This window comes from Drepanopeziza brunnea, assembly GCF_022702325.1.
Source record: "Drepanopeziza brunnea f. sp. 'multigermtubi' strain 214-2 chromosome Unknown ctg7, whole genome shotgun sequence".
Lineage (NCBI taxonomy): Eukaryota > Fungi > Ascomycota > Leotiomycetes > Helotiales > Drepanopezizaceae > Drepanopeziza > Drepanopeziza brunnea.
Genome location: NW_027094070.1, coordinates 1,986,107 through 2,001,606, shown reverse-complemented (window position 1 = coordinate 2,001,606; position 15,500 = coordinate 1,986,107). Strand labels below are relative to the sequence as shown.

Sequence of the window (15,500 nt, the reverse complement as noted above, 5' to 3'; positions counted from 1 at the left end):
TGCTATTACGATGGCCACGGCAGTCTGCGCCTGCCTTCCTCTCTCTTTGGTTTCTTTTCTTTCAACGAGAGATACTTCTTTCATTGTGATCCATCTTACTTACAAGAAAAGGGCGCAGATGATCGTAGCTTTTGCTGCACCACTTTGAACTGCGTTCTAGGGCTGTCTTGTATGCAACTCCTTATCTTAGCACGTCGCCGTACCCCATGGGAGGTCCCAGGGCGGATGGCTTCGCCTGCTACCCGCCCGACGTGAATAAATACGACAACAACTACGACGGTGTACAAATTAAGTTATATATAAGATTAAAAGCGAAAGCAGTTAATATTTAGTTGATCTACCTCTAGCATCAATTACAGCTTGACAACGAGCTAGCATGCTTTCAATTAACGCTTTAGATTCAAATCCTCTCACTTTTTCCCACGCATCTTTGACAGCCTCCGTGCCTAAGGTCAAGTTATTGCTCAATTAGGTTAAAATGGTAGCTGTGGAATGGGAGGGGCTACGACACATAACCGCTGTACCTCTGCAGGTATTCGTAATCTTTTCTCCATTCAATTATTAATCAAGTTGCCATGTTCATAAGTAGATAGATAGCATTTCTTCAACTTCCTATCATCGACACTCAAGCTAAGACAGAACATCTATTTGCCATATCTCGCTCGGTTGCTTTGGTCCAGAAGTTCCCCTCTGCTTCTTGACATTTTCAACTGCAGTATTCACAACCTCGGTTAAGCACCATACGCTCTAATTCATCATGTCTACAACAGCAATCCCGACGACAACCAGTGCCTGGACGCTTGAGGGCCATGACGGCTTTGACAGCTTGAAGTTCACCAAAGATGTGCCTATCCCAGCGCTCTCTGACCATGAAGTCCTCGTCAAGTTTCACGCGGCTTCTTTAAATTACCGCGATCTAATCATTCCCAAAGGTGTGTAGCAAGCTTATCTCTATAACTGAGCAAGAATGACGAGCACTCCGCAATCCAGCCCCCAGTCGTCGAACCAAGAGAAACCATGGCTGATACGAGCAAAGGGATGTACCCATTCGCATGTAAAAAGGGCGTCGTTCCCGGCTCCGACGGAGCGGGAGAGGTCATCGCAATCGGCAGCAAAGTCACCCGCTTCCAGCCCGGCTCCAAGGTCGTCACGCTCTTCAACCAAGGCCACATTGGCGGCTCTCTCGACTCGCAAACGATCACGACCGGTCTCGGCGGAAGCATCGACGGGACCCTCCGGCAATACGGCACCTTCAACGAAGCCGGCCTCGTCGAGATGCCGGCCTCTCTCAGCTGGCTGGAAGGCGCCACCCTCTCCTGCGCAGCCCTCACGGCATGGAACGCGCTCTACGGGCTCAAACCCCTCGCGCCGGGCGACGTCGTCTTGACCCAAGGCACCGGCGGGGTCTCCATCTTCGCGGTGCAATTCGCCAAGGCGGCCGGCGCAACCGTCATCGCCACGACGTCCTCGGCTCAGAAAGCCGACGTCCTGAAGAAGCTCGGCGCCGACCACGTCATCAACTACAAGGACGAGCCCGAGTGGGGCGAGAAGGCCGCCGCCCTGACGCCCAAGGGCGCCGGCGTGAACCACGTCCTGGAGGTGGGCGGGCCGACCACCATGGCCCAGAGTCTGAAGGCCGTGAAGCTCGAGGGTGTCATCTCGATCATCGGCTTCCTGGGGGGACATGCGCAGGAGCAGCCGAGCTTCCTGGATGTGCTGAGCAACGGGTGCATCGCCCGAGGGCTCCTCGTGGGAAGCCGGGTGCAGTTCGAGGAGATGAACCGCGCCATCGAGGCGAACAGGATCAGGCCTGTCGTGGATGAGAAGGTGTTTGGGCTGGCAGAGGCGAAAGAGTGAGTCTTTTTTTTTTCCTCCCGTGAAATTCTTTTGATTGCCCCCAGAAAATTTTCTCCTTTTTCTTTTTTTATTTATTTATTTATATATGTATATGTTTAAGCGAGGAGTCCCTAACCAAGTTACTGACTGACGACGAAACAGGGCATACCAGTACATGTGGGAGCAGAAGCACTTTGGAAAGCTCACCATCAAGATCGAATAGGTGGTTTCGCGTGCAGCATAGGTAGAGAGATGTGAACTAGAAATAGTGAAATGCGTTATTAGTCGGATTTGGATCTGATTACGAAATCATTTATGTATAGTCCAGTTCACGAGCAGCCAGCTTTTCGTGATATAGTGTCTTGTCTTGTCTTATCTAGCAGCTCTAATATGGAAAAAAAAGGGGGGGAAAGGAGAGAGAGAGAGACAGAGAGCTGCCGGACAGATGGATCCACGCACGCGACGTATCGTTCCCCTCACGCAGAGCCTACCTTCGTCAGTCCGCTCGCTCACTGCACGAATCCAGTCTAGTCCAATCCAGCAGCCAGAAGACTCTACTCTAAATACTTGTATCCCGAAAAGCTAGCTAGCCATCCAGCCCCCCCAACTTAGGGAAGGTATTTACCCCGGTCCAGTATCTTGATCAGATCTCTCTGTCACTCCCTTAGCTAGCCAACCAGCCTTTCACCCCCCTCCTCCCTCTATTTTTTTAAATTGTAAATACTAGAAAAGCAAAAGTCCAAACTAGGCCAGAGGTCCAACCTCACATCTGACCCGTCTGGGAGATAAGGACTCAGCCAAATCTAAGACTTGGGGTTCTCCCGCCCAGCAATGATGGAGATTATTTAACTTGAAAAGCTTCTCATGATCAGACTGGCTGGCTCAAATGCTCCCACCCGTCAGCAGGGTTGTTTTGGAAAGGGCCTGGTCACGTGTGCACTACTCTCGGCAAAGGGTATCTATCGCGCTAGGGGCCGGAACCTTGAAATAAGTTGCGAGTCGCGCAGAGAGAGTGAAGCGGCAACACTACACAACACTACCTAACCCACCACCACCACCACCACCATCATGCCCGTCGTGAAAGGAGGGGTGTGGACGAACATCGAGGATGAGATCCTCAAAGCCTCCGTCTCGAAGTACGGTCTCAACCAATGGGCTCGAGTCTCTTCCCTCCTCGCGCGGAAGACACCCAAGCAATGCAAAGCACGATGGAGCGAGTGGCTGGATCCCGGCATTCGGAAGATCGAATGGAGCAAGGAGGAGGACGAGAAGCTGCTGCATCTGGCGAAACTGATGCCGACGCAGTGGCGCACGATCGCCCCCTTGGTCGGGAGAACCGCGACGCAGTGCCTGGAGAGGTACCAGCGGCTGCTGGACGAGGCTGAGCAGAAGGAGGCCGGAGAGCTTGGGCTGGGAGGGCCTGATGGCGGGGAGACGAAGGCGCCTTCTGCGGATGATGTGAGGAGGTTGAGGCCTGGAGAGGTGGACCCGGATCCCGAATCGAAACCTGCCAGACCGGACACGATCGACCTGGATGAGGACGAGAAGGAGATGCTGAGCGAGGCGCGAGCGCGTCTGGCTAACACGCAGGGAAAGAAGGCAAAGCGCAAGGCGCGAGAGAGGCAGTTGGAGGAATCGAGGAGACTGGCTGTGTTGCAGAAGAGGAGAGAGTTGAAGACTGCGGGGATCAACATCAAGGCCAGTTTTCGCAAAAAGGGCATGATGGACTACAATGCCGACATTCCATTTGAGAAGGCGCCTGCGCCGGGTTTCTACGAGACGGGGGAGGAGCAGGCCATGAATGAGAAGGAGAGGGAGGCGTTCGACCCAAGAAAGCAGCAACTTGCGATCAAGCGAAAGGGGGACCAGGAGCAAGATCCGGACCGGAAGCGGAGGAAGGGCGAGAAGGAGGCACCTTCGGCATCATACCAGGCTGCGATGAAGGCTGGTCAAATGCAGAAGATTCGGGAGGCGGAACAGAGCAGCAAGAGGAGAGCTTTGGTGTTACCATCACCGCAGGTTGGCGAAGGAGAGTTGGAGGAGATTGTAAAGATGGGAATGATTGGGGAAAGAGCCAATATCGCGGCGAGATCCAGTGAGAATGATGCCACGCGAGGACTGGTCAACACGTACTCAACCGTCAACAGCGGAGCGCCTATTCGAACACCCAGAGCACCGGCTCAAGAGGACCATATCGCAAATGAGATCAGGAATATCAGAGCTCTGACAGAGACGCAGTCGTCCTTGTTGGGTGGTGAGAACACCCCTTTACACGAGGGAGCTGGAAGCACTGGGTTTGAAGGCGTTACACCTCGACGGCAAACGATGGCGACACCGAATCCAATGGCCACACCATTCAGACAAGCCTCTAATGGTATTGGCCAGACCCCAATGGGTCCACCTGCAATTCCAGGGCAAACACCAATGCGAACTCCGCGGGACACGTTTGCACTCAATGCGGACGGGGAGATGCAATTGGTCGGTGGTACGCCTAGAGACGTCAAGCTACGAGAGATGTCCCTCAAGCACAAACTCAAGCAAGGTCTCGCATCTTTACCTAAACCCAAGGATGTCGAGTGGGAGCTTGAACTACCCGAGGAACAACAAGAACTTCTGGGCACTGAAGAACTCTCCGAAGAAGATGCAGCGATCCGAGATGATAGAAATCGACGGATCCGGGAAGCACAAGAGGCTGTAGATTTTAAACGACGGACTCAGGTTATGCAAAGGGGTCTCCCTCGCAGTACCACTGTTGATATCAATGCCCAGCTCCTGAACGCTTCGCAAGTATCGAATCCTGTTTTGGCAGCTATCGCCAGAGAAGCTGCTTTGCTCCAGGCGGCCGATGCCATCAACTATCCTATTCCTGGCGCCAAGGTCAACGGGACTCCGGCTCCGCTGGCTGTAATCGATGATGACGATCTTGCCCGCGCACGACTACTAATCACCAGAGAGGTGCCGGAAGAAGCTGCCATGCTAGGATCTGAGGAGTTCAAGCAAGCGTGGAGTGAAGCCAAAACCCACTCTTTGCTGCCTGGCATTAGTGGATACGAGGAAGAAGTTGATGAGCACCAGATGCTCGTGCAAGCATTCAACGTAAGTGTCATATCCTCGCTTCCTTCTATAATTCTTCAACTGACAAATCTCAGAATGTCCAAGAATCCATCGTAGCGGCGGCCGAGAAAGGCAACAAGCTCCAGAAAAAGCTTAACCTCCATCTTGGTGGCTACGCAAAGCGCGCGACAATGCTCCGTCAAAAGATTCACGAGGCGTCGGAAGCTCTCGAAAAGGCGACCCAATCCCTCGATTCCTTTAGAACGTTGCAGATCTCGGAAGAAGCTGCAATCTCACGCAGACTCGAGTCTTTGAGAAGCGAGGTAGGCTTTGTGGCCAGGAGAGAAAGAGAAGCACAGGACTTGTATAGGCTGAGGAAAGAAGAGCTGCTCACACTGAACGGTGGCACGAACGGGTATCATTAAGATCTGTAAAGGTTACGGGCCTGGTTGTATAACAAATAGGGAGGTTGAAAATGGCGGGCACCAATGCGTACCTGGAATTCGATGAATATATTGAACGAGCTCCACCTCGGCAATTATACCTGTATGGCGAAGACTAGTGCAAATCTGATTCCTATTGTCAACACGAATCACAATAAACTGGCTATTCCAAGAATAGGAGCCTTTCAAAGATTTTGTTGCACGTCGCAGTCAATGTCCGAGAGAGTTTGAGACCATTGCAGCGGACATCTCGCCATGAGGCCTTTCCTCCGTTGCATCGGTCGAAATCGACTCTTCAAGAGCCAATCGGCCGACGCGACACCAGAAACTTGACCCATCACCGGGCGCTTGTTATATTTTTGTTGCACGTCGCAGTCGATCCCCGAGAGAGTTTGGGAACCTTGCCTCATACTTGACGTTTGTTGACGTTGTTGAACACCCAGCCCGGTAAGTAAACCCTCCAATCTGATTCAGGGTTTTTCTTTTTTAGCGAGTGGAGCCGTATCCCCCTCCGTTTTCTGCCTCTCACCGCCCCGGACCTACATAGGTATCTCGAAACTTTTCTAGGAGTCAACAAACACGACGGCCGGCTTCCAGCAACGCTTATACTTCGTCCGGAATCAGCTTCCCCAGATTGCTACCATGAGCGAGTTCACGCCCGATCCCGAGTCTCTCATTCCGTTGTTCAAGCTTGACAGCGTCCTCAAACAAGGTACCATCAATCAATGCCATCTACCTCTAACCCCACCACTCCACAAGCCCTCGAGCTCCACCTAACAAACCCTTCCAGACGAAGCCGGCCGGCGCAGCGTCCTCCTCGGGCACATCAACAGCCAGCGCGCCCTCTTGATCCTCGAGCGCGCCCCCTTTCCCGACTCCCCAGCCTACCTCTCCCAGCTCCCCAGCACGCTGCAGACGCTCCGGAACCTCGGCGCCAACGACGTCTACTTCTGGTACCTCGCGACCGCGACCCCGTACCCCGCCGCTGGCGCGGGAGAGAAAGCCGAGGACTTTGCGGATCTGAAGATCAACCTGATCTATCCGTGCACGGAGCAGCACGTCAGGAAGTACAGCAAGCAGGGGGTGCGGATGGTGGTCGAGACGGCGCAGGTGTACCGCGAGAGGGTCCGGCCGTACATGTTGGCGAAACGGGAGGAGGGTCGGCTGAACTGGGTGTACAACATTATTGAGGGGAAGACGGAAGTGGAGGATGTTATCTTCCGGACGCCGCTGGGACAGGCTGGCGACGAGGGGTTCTTGCTGCTACCAGACTTGAACTGGGACCGGAAGACGATGGAGGGGCTGCATCTACTTGTGTTGGTGGAGAGGAGGGATATTTGGAGTTTAAGGGATTTGAAGAAGAGGCATTTGCCGTGGTTGAGGCACATGAGGGAGAGGCTGGTGGAGGCTACGGTTGGGATGTATGGGGAGAAGGGTGTGGAAGGTGATCTGCTGAAGCTGTATGTGCACTACCAGCCCACCTACTACCATTTCCACATCCACATTGTGCACGTCGCACTCGAGGCGGGGGCAACGCAGGCAGTTGGCAAAGCCATCGGATTGGAGAGCCTCATCTCGCAGCTAGAAACCATGGGAGGCGATGACGAGCGTGGTATGGACGAAGTCGAATTAACCTACAGAATTGGGGATGCTACTGAGCTATGGACGGAAGTGTTTGCGCCACTGAAGTTGGAGAAGCAGAAGAGCGATACAGCTTTTCGACCGCAAGAACCAAATCATTGACGCCGGCTCCGTGCGGGCAGTCTTTCCATTCCCCGTCATCTCGAACGCAGTATATCTCCTCGTTCAGCCGGACGGTACAAGACTTCGTTACGCCTGCATCGATACTCCTCCTGACGCTATCCTGCAGCATGCCAACTCCTAGGCCGCCGTTATCTTCTACCGCGCAATCGTTCAGCGTGCTAATATTGATGCCGTGTTCGAGCGCGCAGTCCGAAATCAGACTCTCGTCTGGGATTTCTTTGTAGTCGCGAGAGATACACATCGTGAAGCCTAGGTGGATCTTCGGATCGGGATACAGTCGCTGGGCGCATAGCTCGATGATGTTGCCCATACATTCCTGTGGGCCATGCTTGCAATCCACCCCGTCATTGTCTGTAGGACTTCACAGCTTGTTAGAGCCCGCCTTAATCCCAGATGGGGGTAGAAAGTCTAACTTACGTGCCAATGAATGACAGCGTGAAATTCACCTTGTCGATGACTTTCTGCATCGTAGGCAGTACCATATCCCTGAGGCAGTCCTACTTCCTGTCAACGTCCCTCCTATCCACCAACAAGCATGTAACGTACCCTCGCGTCTGGACACTTTGACATGATATGCGCTTCGAGCGGCACCAAAGCCTTCTGATCCTGCAGATTTGCTCTCGACACGCCCGAGGCAACGTCTGATTGCTCGGCCGTACGGCAGAAGTAAAATAGACTCGGCCTCGATACATTCGTCCAGAGAAGATAGCAGAGCGCGACCACACCAAAAGCAATCGCGAAGGGTCGATTCCGACGGTTTGTTCGGTAGCGGAACATCCTTTTTTTCTCGTTCAGCATCTCTGGGTACTTCGGGTCCCGCGGGTACGTGGTAGGGAGAGGAGGCATGGCGTAGAGGACATGGAGATGTGGTTGTAGAAAGTTGGTAGGGGTGCGGGAGCTAAGCACGCTGATAAGGCTCTCCCATGCGGATCCACGATAAGGCCCGGGACGTCCCTGTAGGTTCAAATTTTGATAAGTGACCTTGAGTAGAAGGTATGATTATCCAACTTTGAGTAAAAGATATGATTATCCAACCTTGCTTTCCAGATTCAATTGCCTGTATACTGACTAGTTTTCAAGTCCTACAAATGCAATAGCTCCACACATTCACAATTCACAATACATTCAGTATCTTTCCTGCTTCACCCCCCGCCATGAAGATGATTCACGCACTCGCCTGATCATTACATTCACGTTCAACACACTCACTTTCAACATAAGACACTCCCTCGCCCATTAGAATAGCTGAAGTACTAGGTCTAGACCCATCATTCCAACTTCATCTTCAACATCTGCAACCTCTTTCTCATGTCAATCTTCGAAATGACCACAACCAGAGAGTCTCAGTCGGCGGACTCCTTCCTCCTCCCTTTGCAAGTCGACACTTCCAAGATCCGCAGCCTTGCACGGAGCCTACACAGCACCTTTACTAGCTTGGCCGCCGAGTCGCAAGAACAATTTCTACCGACACCGATTTCGGATTCAATATTGAGGCCTGAGGGCGACGAGAACGGAAGGTACGCATGATCTCTCCCGCTATGTTGTATTTCCTTGGATTTGCCATCGTGTGAAGCGCGTCCCATTCTATGATTGAGATAGGATAAGGGATCCGGTCAGTTTTTTGGACTTATAAAATAACAGGCTTCTAGGTACTTGGCTATTGATATGTGAGTTCTACCCTAAATCTAGACACTGTACACAAAAACTAAAGTCGAACAGCGGCGGTACGAATCTTCGAGTTGGCTTCATTGAGCTGCTTGGATCTGGAGACTTCCTGCATGGCGACCAAGATGGCGAGAAAGGAGAGGATAAGCAATACAAGATATCACGTGTCAAACGACACTTGGAGAAAAGCTGGCCAATTGGAGAGCAATTGAAAAACGATCGGGCTGAGGAATTGTTTGCGTGGATAGGAGAGCGGATTGCCGAAGTCATACATGATGGGTGTCTTGCCTGGCCGGGAGAACTCCCAGACCAGTTACCGCTCGGGGTCACGTTCAGCTTTCCCATGATGTAGGCGCGAAACCCCTATCCAAAGCGAGAGTTGCTGCTCACTGAAAATAGTCAACACACCCTTTCCGAGGCAACCCTGATGCCTATGGGCAAAGGCTTCAAAATTACCTCGAATCTCGATCTGGCCAAATTGCTTCGAGATGGCTATGAAGTTTCGAGAAGCGCATCGCTACCGCGCATCAAAATCGCGGCTATTGTGAATGACGCCGTAGCCACTCTTGTCGCATTCGCATACATGTTTAGAAAGAACGCCCGGCACAAGGCCGTCATGGGCCTTATCGTAGGTACCGGCTGCAACGCAACAATCCCTCTACCTCTCAGCAAACTTCACCCAAGCAAGAGACCAACAAAGGTCGAAATCCAGGGCGAAAAGACCAAGGAGGCGGATCTAGATCTCAAGATCACCGTGAACACGGAATGGACAATCAAGGGCGCAGCAGGTCCCCTACACGAGCACGGCTTCATTACGCCTTGGGACCGGAAACTCGACGCAGAAGGCGAAATGCCAGGCTTTCAACCTTTCCAGTACATGACTTCCGGTCGCTATCTGGGAGAGCTAGGTCGCATTATCATTCTTGAATTTCTCACAGATCATCTCTCCATACCTGAATCTACGCTGCCGCCTCGACTCAGACAGCGAAATGGGCTCACGACCAGTTTCCTGGGAAGTATCGGACCACATCTTGCGGCTACCGAGCCTTCGATGCTGAAGCAAGTAGAGCGAGAACTGCCTTCGTCGGATGCGCCGCATTCGTGGCAATGGACAGACGAAGGAGCGTCGATTGTGTACGCAGTAGCCAAGGCAATTCAGATCAGAGCGGCTGGAATGATAGCCGCGGCTGTCGTTGCTCTCTTGGCCTGTGCCGGAGAGATAGAATTATCCACCATCTCCTCCAGTCCGTCCAACGGTAACGAGCCTGCTCTCCCCATGGACGGCGGCGAATCAGAGCTCGAGGAGATGATGGTGGGATATACCGGTAGCTGCATAGTTCACTTCCAAGACTACCTGGAAGACAGCCAGTGGTTTCTCGACGAGATCATGGAAGCCGAGTTTGGAAATGGAGAGCGGGTGCCGAGGGTCTCGCTGCGGCCTTGTCACGACGGTGGTATCATTGGCGCAGGGATCCTGGCGGGGACGGTCCAGAGTGTGATGGCCCAAGATGCTTGAGGGGGAAGGATGATACCGTTTGCTAGCGAGATTTTTGGGGACTCCCCATGTTCCGGTTACGGGTGCGTTGAGAGAGCTGAAGATTTTTACGTAGGTCGATCGATGATTACTGGAAAAAATAGTATGGAAGAGCACGCAGACACTTACTTATGAAGCTACGTGTATACGATGATTTAATTGAATGACAAATTATTTAAACGAGTTTCTTTCTTGACAGTGCACGGAAAAGGCTTGTAGAGAGTCTGCGATACCGCAAGATCAAATACCTGCAGCCCAAATTTTTTTCATTTTTTTTTTTCTTAAAAAACAAGGGCTTTTCCTTAACCTCGTTTTTACTTTCGATTCAAATACGAAATAAAACCTTATTATATATACTCTTCGCTCCTTAGCACGTCGCCGTCCTCTAAAATTAATGACTAAGATTCTACGTAATAAAGCATTGCGTTTCAAATTCCCGCCTTACCCAATACCACCACTACTACTACTACTTTTCTCTCTCCTCTCTAAAACTCAGCATGTTATCTACAGGTACGCAACGTGCCTTGCCGTCGTAAACACACATTATAGATCTACCGATCTATCTATCTATCTGCAAGGGTCGCGCGCCCAGCGTCGTTCGTCCAGCAGAACCATGCCATGCATGCACGCACAGCACCTGCACCCGCACCTGCACGATGGCACGCGCCACCCAGGGGGCCGGAATCCGGGGAATGGGGGGAGCGGGATGGAGGAGGGATGGATTGTCCAGCCGGGAAGCAGCGGGTGAAAGGAAGCCGGGAAAAATGCTGTTTCCCTATTTCAGTCACCAAGTTTACGGATAGGTGGTACCCGCGAGAAACACCTTCATGTGGCTGGGGCGAGTACAAGAGTCGGTTAGATGGGATGTTACGTTTGATTCGGGCATTCTTATAGAAAAAATGTAACTCTTGATTGATAAGGAGAGGCGATTGAGTTGAGATCATGTGAATGGATGAGATGGCTCGGGGGTGGGACAGAGAGAGGAAGGTCGGTGGTGCATAATATATTGAATTGTAATTTGTGGATGGCATAATTTGGAAGACGGGCCGGTAGGGGCGGGACATGGGGTGAGATTGGATGGTTGAAGTGATAGCCATAAGCATTCCCGCACTGAGGTGTGGGGAATCTGGTAGCGACTGTGAGTATTGTAAGGTAGCGAGAGAAGCAAATCATGAAGGAAAGCAGGGTGAGGTCGAGATCACCTGGAATGGAATAGGTAGTCGTCGAAGAGCGACCGACCTTGAAGTATTGAAATGTTGCTGGAAAGATTGGGGCTCTGGATCATGGCCGTGTCATGTTTGGTAAATGTAGTTGTATGTAGGCTGACAACATGACTTTCTTCCAACCGGCACCTCACTCCAGTATTTGGTCTGTTTCGAAACGAGAAGTTGAGATACAAGAATCGCGTAATGAGATTCGGCCTGCATGTGAATTCCACTCTGTGGTGGGATTTAATAGAGTGCTTCCACTCCTGTACATGTAGACCACCGATGGCCGCCACATGTATTGGTCTGGCTTGGGAATTCCCAATGTAACATGAGGTGAGGTCCTCCGATCATCATGTCACGAGATCCAGCCATAGCCTCTGTATGCTGAGCTTGTCATTTTGTCATAATCCGTCCCTTCGTTATTCATTGAACTCGTCGTCATTATATTCGTAGTACTTGCGTTCTGCTTGTGATCCCATCGAAGATGCAGGTATTGTCGATCGGGATGTATTGCTTTGTGATGATCTTGATCACCTCCTGAGCCACCATTCCGCCTGTTAATGCCGAGATATTGTGAAGTTCGCCACCTTTGGCTCGGGCTACTTCTTGAGCTATCTCCACGACACGTGGGTTTAGAGAAGCGTCAGGGATGGTTTTGTCGATTGTGGCGAGGATCTGGGAGGAAGTTGCAGAGGGCGCATGAGCGGTTGCGGTCAGGGACAAGTAGATTGGAAGGAGGGAGAGAGGCATCATAGTAATCTCGGCATTTTCATCATTCTCAAACTCTCGTTCTATGCAGTCGTTAGTAGGCACCAGGAGCTTTGAGCTGAGGTACTTGCTTGCGATATCTTGAAGATTCACCCTCCCCACTTCGGTCCCATAGATGAGCTTTATAAAAGCAGCATTCTTACAGAAGCTTTCGACTTCAGCTGCATCCACTTCTTCGCCACCTGGGAGGCCCCGAACAATTGCCAGCACCTCAGCCACATCTTGGCGAGCTTTCGCCTTGTAGATGTTCTGGAGTTTGACATAGACTGTTGATTGTGCCTTCATATCTGGTACTGAGCCTGGTAGTGGGAGCTCCTTGTGCTCCTCATAGAACCTCTTGATAGCAGCGGCGATGATCCAGAAGCTCGACTTTGACTCCACCTAGACTCCAGTTAGAGAGAAAAATGAAAGAGCGTAGTAGTTCGCATACCTCATTTGGCTTATATTCAAAAACCTCCTTTACTGCACTGGACAAAGATGGAGCGGAGACGGTCTTCAGAACTGCCGAGACAGCTTCCTCGAAGTTCTCCTCTCCTCCTTCTGGATTGTTGGTCCGGGTAGCATCTGACACAACCTTTCTAAAAGCAGTCTTTTCCTTGTATGTTGAAGGGAATGATCCATGCTCCTCCTTCCACTTGGCCAGGAAGTACAGCAGCAGTACAATGTATGGTATGTGGCCATGCTCATGAGCAGGCTGGTTCTCGAGATCCTTTGTCAAAATCTCAACAAATGCTGATAGCTCTGCCCAAGGTGTAAGGAGTCTTAGGTCGGTTGTAGCTGTTGAGTCTGGGTGGGTATCCACGATTGGGAAGCTGCCGGGCAGTACTGTCTGGAAGTAGGAGTAGAATCCGGCAGATTGGATGACGACGAGTGGGACTTTGTGCTCAAGAGCATACTTTTGTACGAGTTCAAGGGTTTCAGGCTTGATCGGGTTGGTGTACATTATAAGGGTGTACTTTTGTTCAGCATCAAAAGGGAGGTCCTACAGCAGACAAAAATAAGCCGTCGGCCAATCAACAATAACGAAAAAATGACCTACGTTGGTTGATGTAAAGTAGTCTCCCTTCACGTCCGGATTAAGCTCTTGTAGTAGCTGGGCGCAGCTGGCAGCTCTCGATTTGCCCAAGCTATCTTGGTCCAGAAAGAAGTTGACTCCCAGGTCAGCCTCTCCAACGACAGCGCTGTCCGCAATCGTGAACTTGCCAATACCTGGATATTGGTTAGTAGAAGTATGTGGACCAAGCAACTCCAAGCTTACCTGGAAGAACGAGGTTCTTCAAGGTCTCTACACCAACAGTTCCTGCGCCAGAGTTGAGCAGGAGGAGATGGGCATCCTCAAGAGCTTGCTGTCCTGCTGCTGCCCAAAGTCGCAGCTGTCTATCGTACTTCTTTTCCTTTTCAGAGGGTCCATGGAGGATCGGGGGGACTTGGTCCGTAATCACCTCGGTCATGGTGGGTGTTTAACTGTTAGCGAAACGGAATTGCTTGCCTTGATGTCGGAAGAAGTTGTTCACGAAGTTTGAATTCAGGTCAGCCGCGGTTGAAAGTTGTGGTCGGGCGACCGGGTTTGGAGATACAGATAGAGATACCTACCTAGCTCTTATCTAATCTCCACGTGACCTAATCGACCCATTTTATATGCACTATAGCACCTGTTGGTATGACAGGGTGTGTGATGCAAGTTGAATACGTATTCGGTTTGTGAATGTTTTCAGTTGGTTTTCCATACCTCTAACTAAGTGGAATCGAAGCTACCTACATAGCTACTTGAGATTACAAACGCAATAGCAAACGGAGCAGTCAAGTGAGCTATTAGGTTCACTTGACTGACTTGACTGACTGATTGACTTGTCTAATATATTCCTTGCTTTACTACTCCTCTCAAAAAAGTTACCAAACTGACTGGTTTCAGAACGAACTGAAGTCTTATTTCCAACAGCACCAATATGCACGCCGCACGCGTTCATCTCGACCTTTCTCCTCACATCTGCCATCCATGACGACTTAGCGCACCTGTAAGTTAAGGACGTCCTATGTACAACCAGATCGCAGTGACTCCATTCAATGCCCTTAGGTATCCAGCTCGATCCAACGCCGTGAAAATGCAAATGCGCCGCCCGAATACGGAACAACGTCGCCATCTTTTCTATTCTCATAACTTCCAAAGCTAATACGCCCCCCTTTGGTTGTCTGCCGTGGCGGTGGCCGCTGCGACGATGGTGAGCCGTTCTGTGATTTTGATAAGCAGGTCGGCAACCGTAAAAGGTTTGGAGACCACGCAGTCCTCATTGATCAGCTGAAGCCTTGCAGAAACCAAAGAGGGGGGGCGCTGGCTATGCCGCTAAAGATCGCAGTACCAACATGCCCATCTCTAGCATTAGCAGTGGTTGCAATGATTTTGAACGTTCCCGCATAGTGTGCTTTTCAGCCTGCAATCTGCAAATTTCTTGACTCCACGCCATACAACCCATGACCGGCATCTGCCAGTCCATCAAGATTGTTTGTATCCAGATGTCTCGGCACACCCACTTGCTCATGCCAAGCGTCTGTCTCGCGGATGGTTTGTTGAGCTTCCATGCCATGATATACCACGTATACAAGGCATCCTGCCTTCTCTTATTGCTTCTCTATTACTTTCATATTTAATGTTTTTTTCCTCAACCAACAGAACTTGGATATTGCTGAAGCCCACTTCTTGAAAAAGGTTCGTAGACGATGTGGAGCGAGTGTGCATTGGCATGCCAATTACCCTGCGATGGGGAGGTGGTACAACGCCGGGCTGATCGGTGCGCCTAGATTTGATTTTCAGCAAGTCTCCCGAAGAGGAATAAACCGAAGCCTGATCCACTATAGGCGATGGTCATTCGTGCGTTCGCTTGCTTGCGCAAATAAGGAAGGCACGCTTATCCAGCTTTGTAATCGAGGCTCGCTAAAAATCGCCGACGAACTCCTTGGTTTAGAAGATGATTGGAGCGTTGTAGCAAAAATTGCATCGAAGATTGCCTTGAATGGTCAGATGTGAGAAAAGGACAGGTCAAAACAATGCTGTGTAATCTGTTGTGTGACTTGTATCTTCGCACAGTGTTACACTGAAGGCGGTGGGGATGAGCAGTATCTCTCACACAAGAAGCCCGATACGCAGGTATTAGCCGAGGCATATCGTATATATATATATACATCGAGGATGAGCCGAATTCTCCTGCAAAGAACCTCAATCCATAATCCTTA

The 15,500-nt window shown here is 51.1% G+C and overlaps 6 protein-coding genes across 6 annotated transcripts; 4 read left to right on the top strand and 2 right to left on the bottom strand.

The window, feature by feature from the left end:
• Positions 1-757: 757 nt before the first annotated feature.
• Positions 758-2,059, top strand: L3040_004922 (uncharacterized protein; the record flags this gene model as incomplete). The annotated part of the gene is made up of 3 exons (XM_007288638.2): positions 758-932; positions 1,037-1,853; positions 1,999-2,059. 3 exons carry the CDS (start codon positions 758-760, stop codon positions 2,057-2,059), a joined length of 1,053 nt encoding a protein of 350 aa, XP_007288700.1.
• Positions 2,060-2,904: 845 nt separating this feature from the next.
• L3040_004921 (uncharacterized protein) lies at positions 2,905-5,315 on the top strand (the record flags this gene model as incomplete). Its single annotated transcript, XM_066156379.1, has 2 exons — positions 2,905-4,932; positions 4,986-5,315. 2 exons carry the CDS (start codon positions 2,905-2,907, stop codon positions 5,313-5,315), a joined length of 2,358 nt encoding a protein of 785 aa, XP_066011792.1.
• A 660-nt stretch (positions 5,316-5,975) lies between these two features.
• L3040_004920 (uncharacterized protein) lies at positions 5,976-7,076 on the top strand (the record flags this gene model as incomplete). The annotated part of the gene is made up of 2 exons (XM_007288637.2): positions 5,976-6,045; positions 6,124-7,076. 2 exons carry the CDS (start codon positions 5,976-5,978, stop codon positions 7,074-7,076), a joined length of 1,023 nt encoding a protein of 340 aa, XP_007288699.2.
• Positions 7,077-7,163: 87 nt separating this feature from the next.
• L3040_004919 (uncharacterized protein) lies at positions 7,164-7,943 on the bottom strand (the record flags this gene model as incomplete). Its single annotated transcript, XM_066156378.1, has 4 exons — positions 7,164-7,169; positions 7,237-7,456; positions 7,515-7,594; positions 7,644-7,943. The coding sequence occupies 4 exons, from the start codon at positions 7,941-7,943 to the stop codon at positions 7,164-7,166; spliced, it is 606 nt and encodes a 201-aa protein (XP_066011791.1).
• Positions 7,944-8,420: 477 nt separating this feature from the next.
• On the top strand, positions 8,421-10,278 carry L3040_004918 (uncharacterized protein; the record flags this gene model as incomplete). Its single annotated transcript, XM_066156377.1, has 5 exons — positions 8,421-8,614; positions 8,747-8,764; positions 8,817-9,110; positions 9,162-9,635; positions 9,744-10,278. 5 exons carry the CDS (start codon positions 8,421-8,423, stop codon positions 10,276-10,278), a joined length of 1,515 nt encoding a protein of 504 aa, XP_066011790.1.
• Positions 10,279-11,945: 1,667 nt separating this feature from the next.
• Positions 11,946-13,723, bottom strand: L3040_004917 (uncharacterized protein; the record flags this gene model as incomplete). Its single annotated transcript, XM_066156376.1, has 5 exons — positions 11,946-12,295; positions 12,344-12,653; positions 12,703-13,254; positions 13,312-13,481; positions 13,531-13,723. The coding sequence occupies 5 exons, from the start codon at positions 13,721-13,723 to the stop codon at positions 11,946-11,948; spliced, it is 1,575 nt and encodes a 524-aa protein (XP_066011789.1).
• Between the last annotated feature and the right edge of the window lie 1,777 nt (positions 13,724-15,500).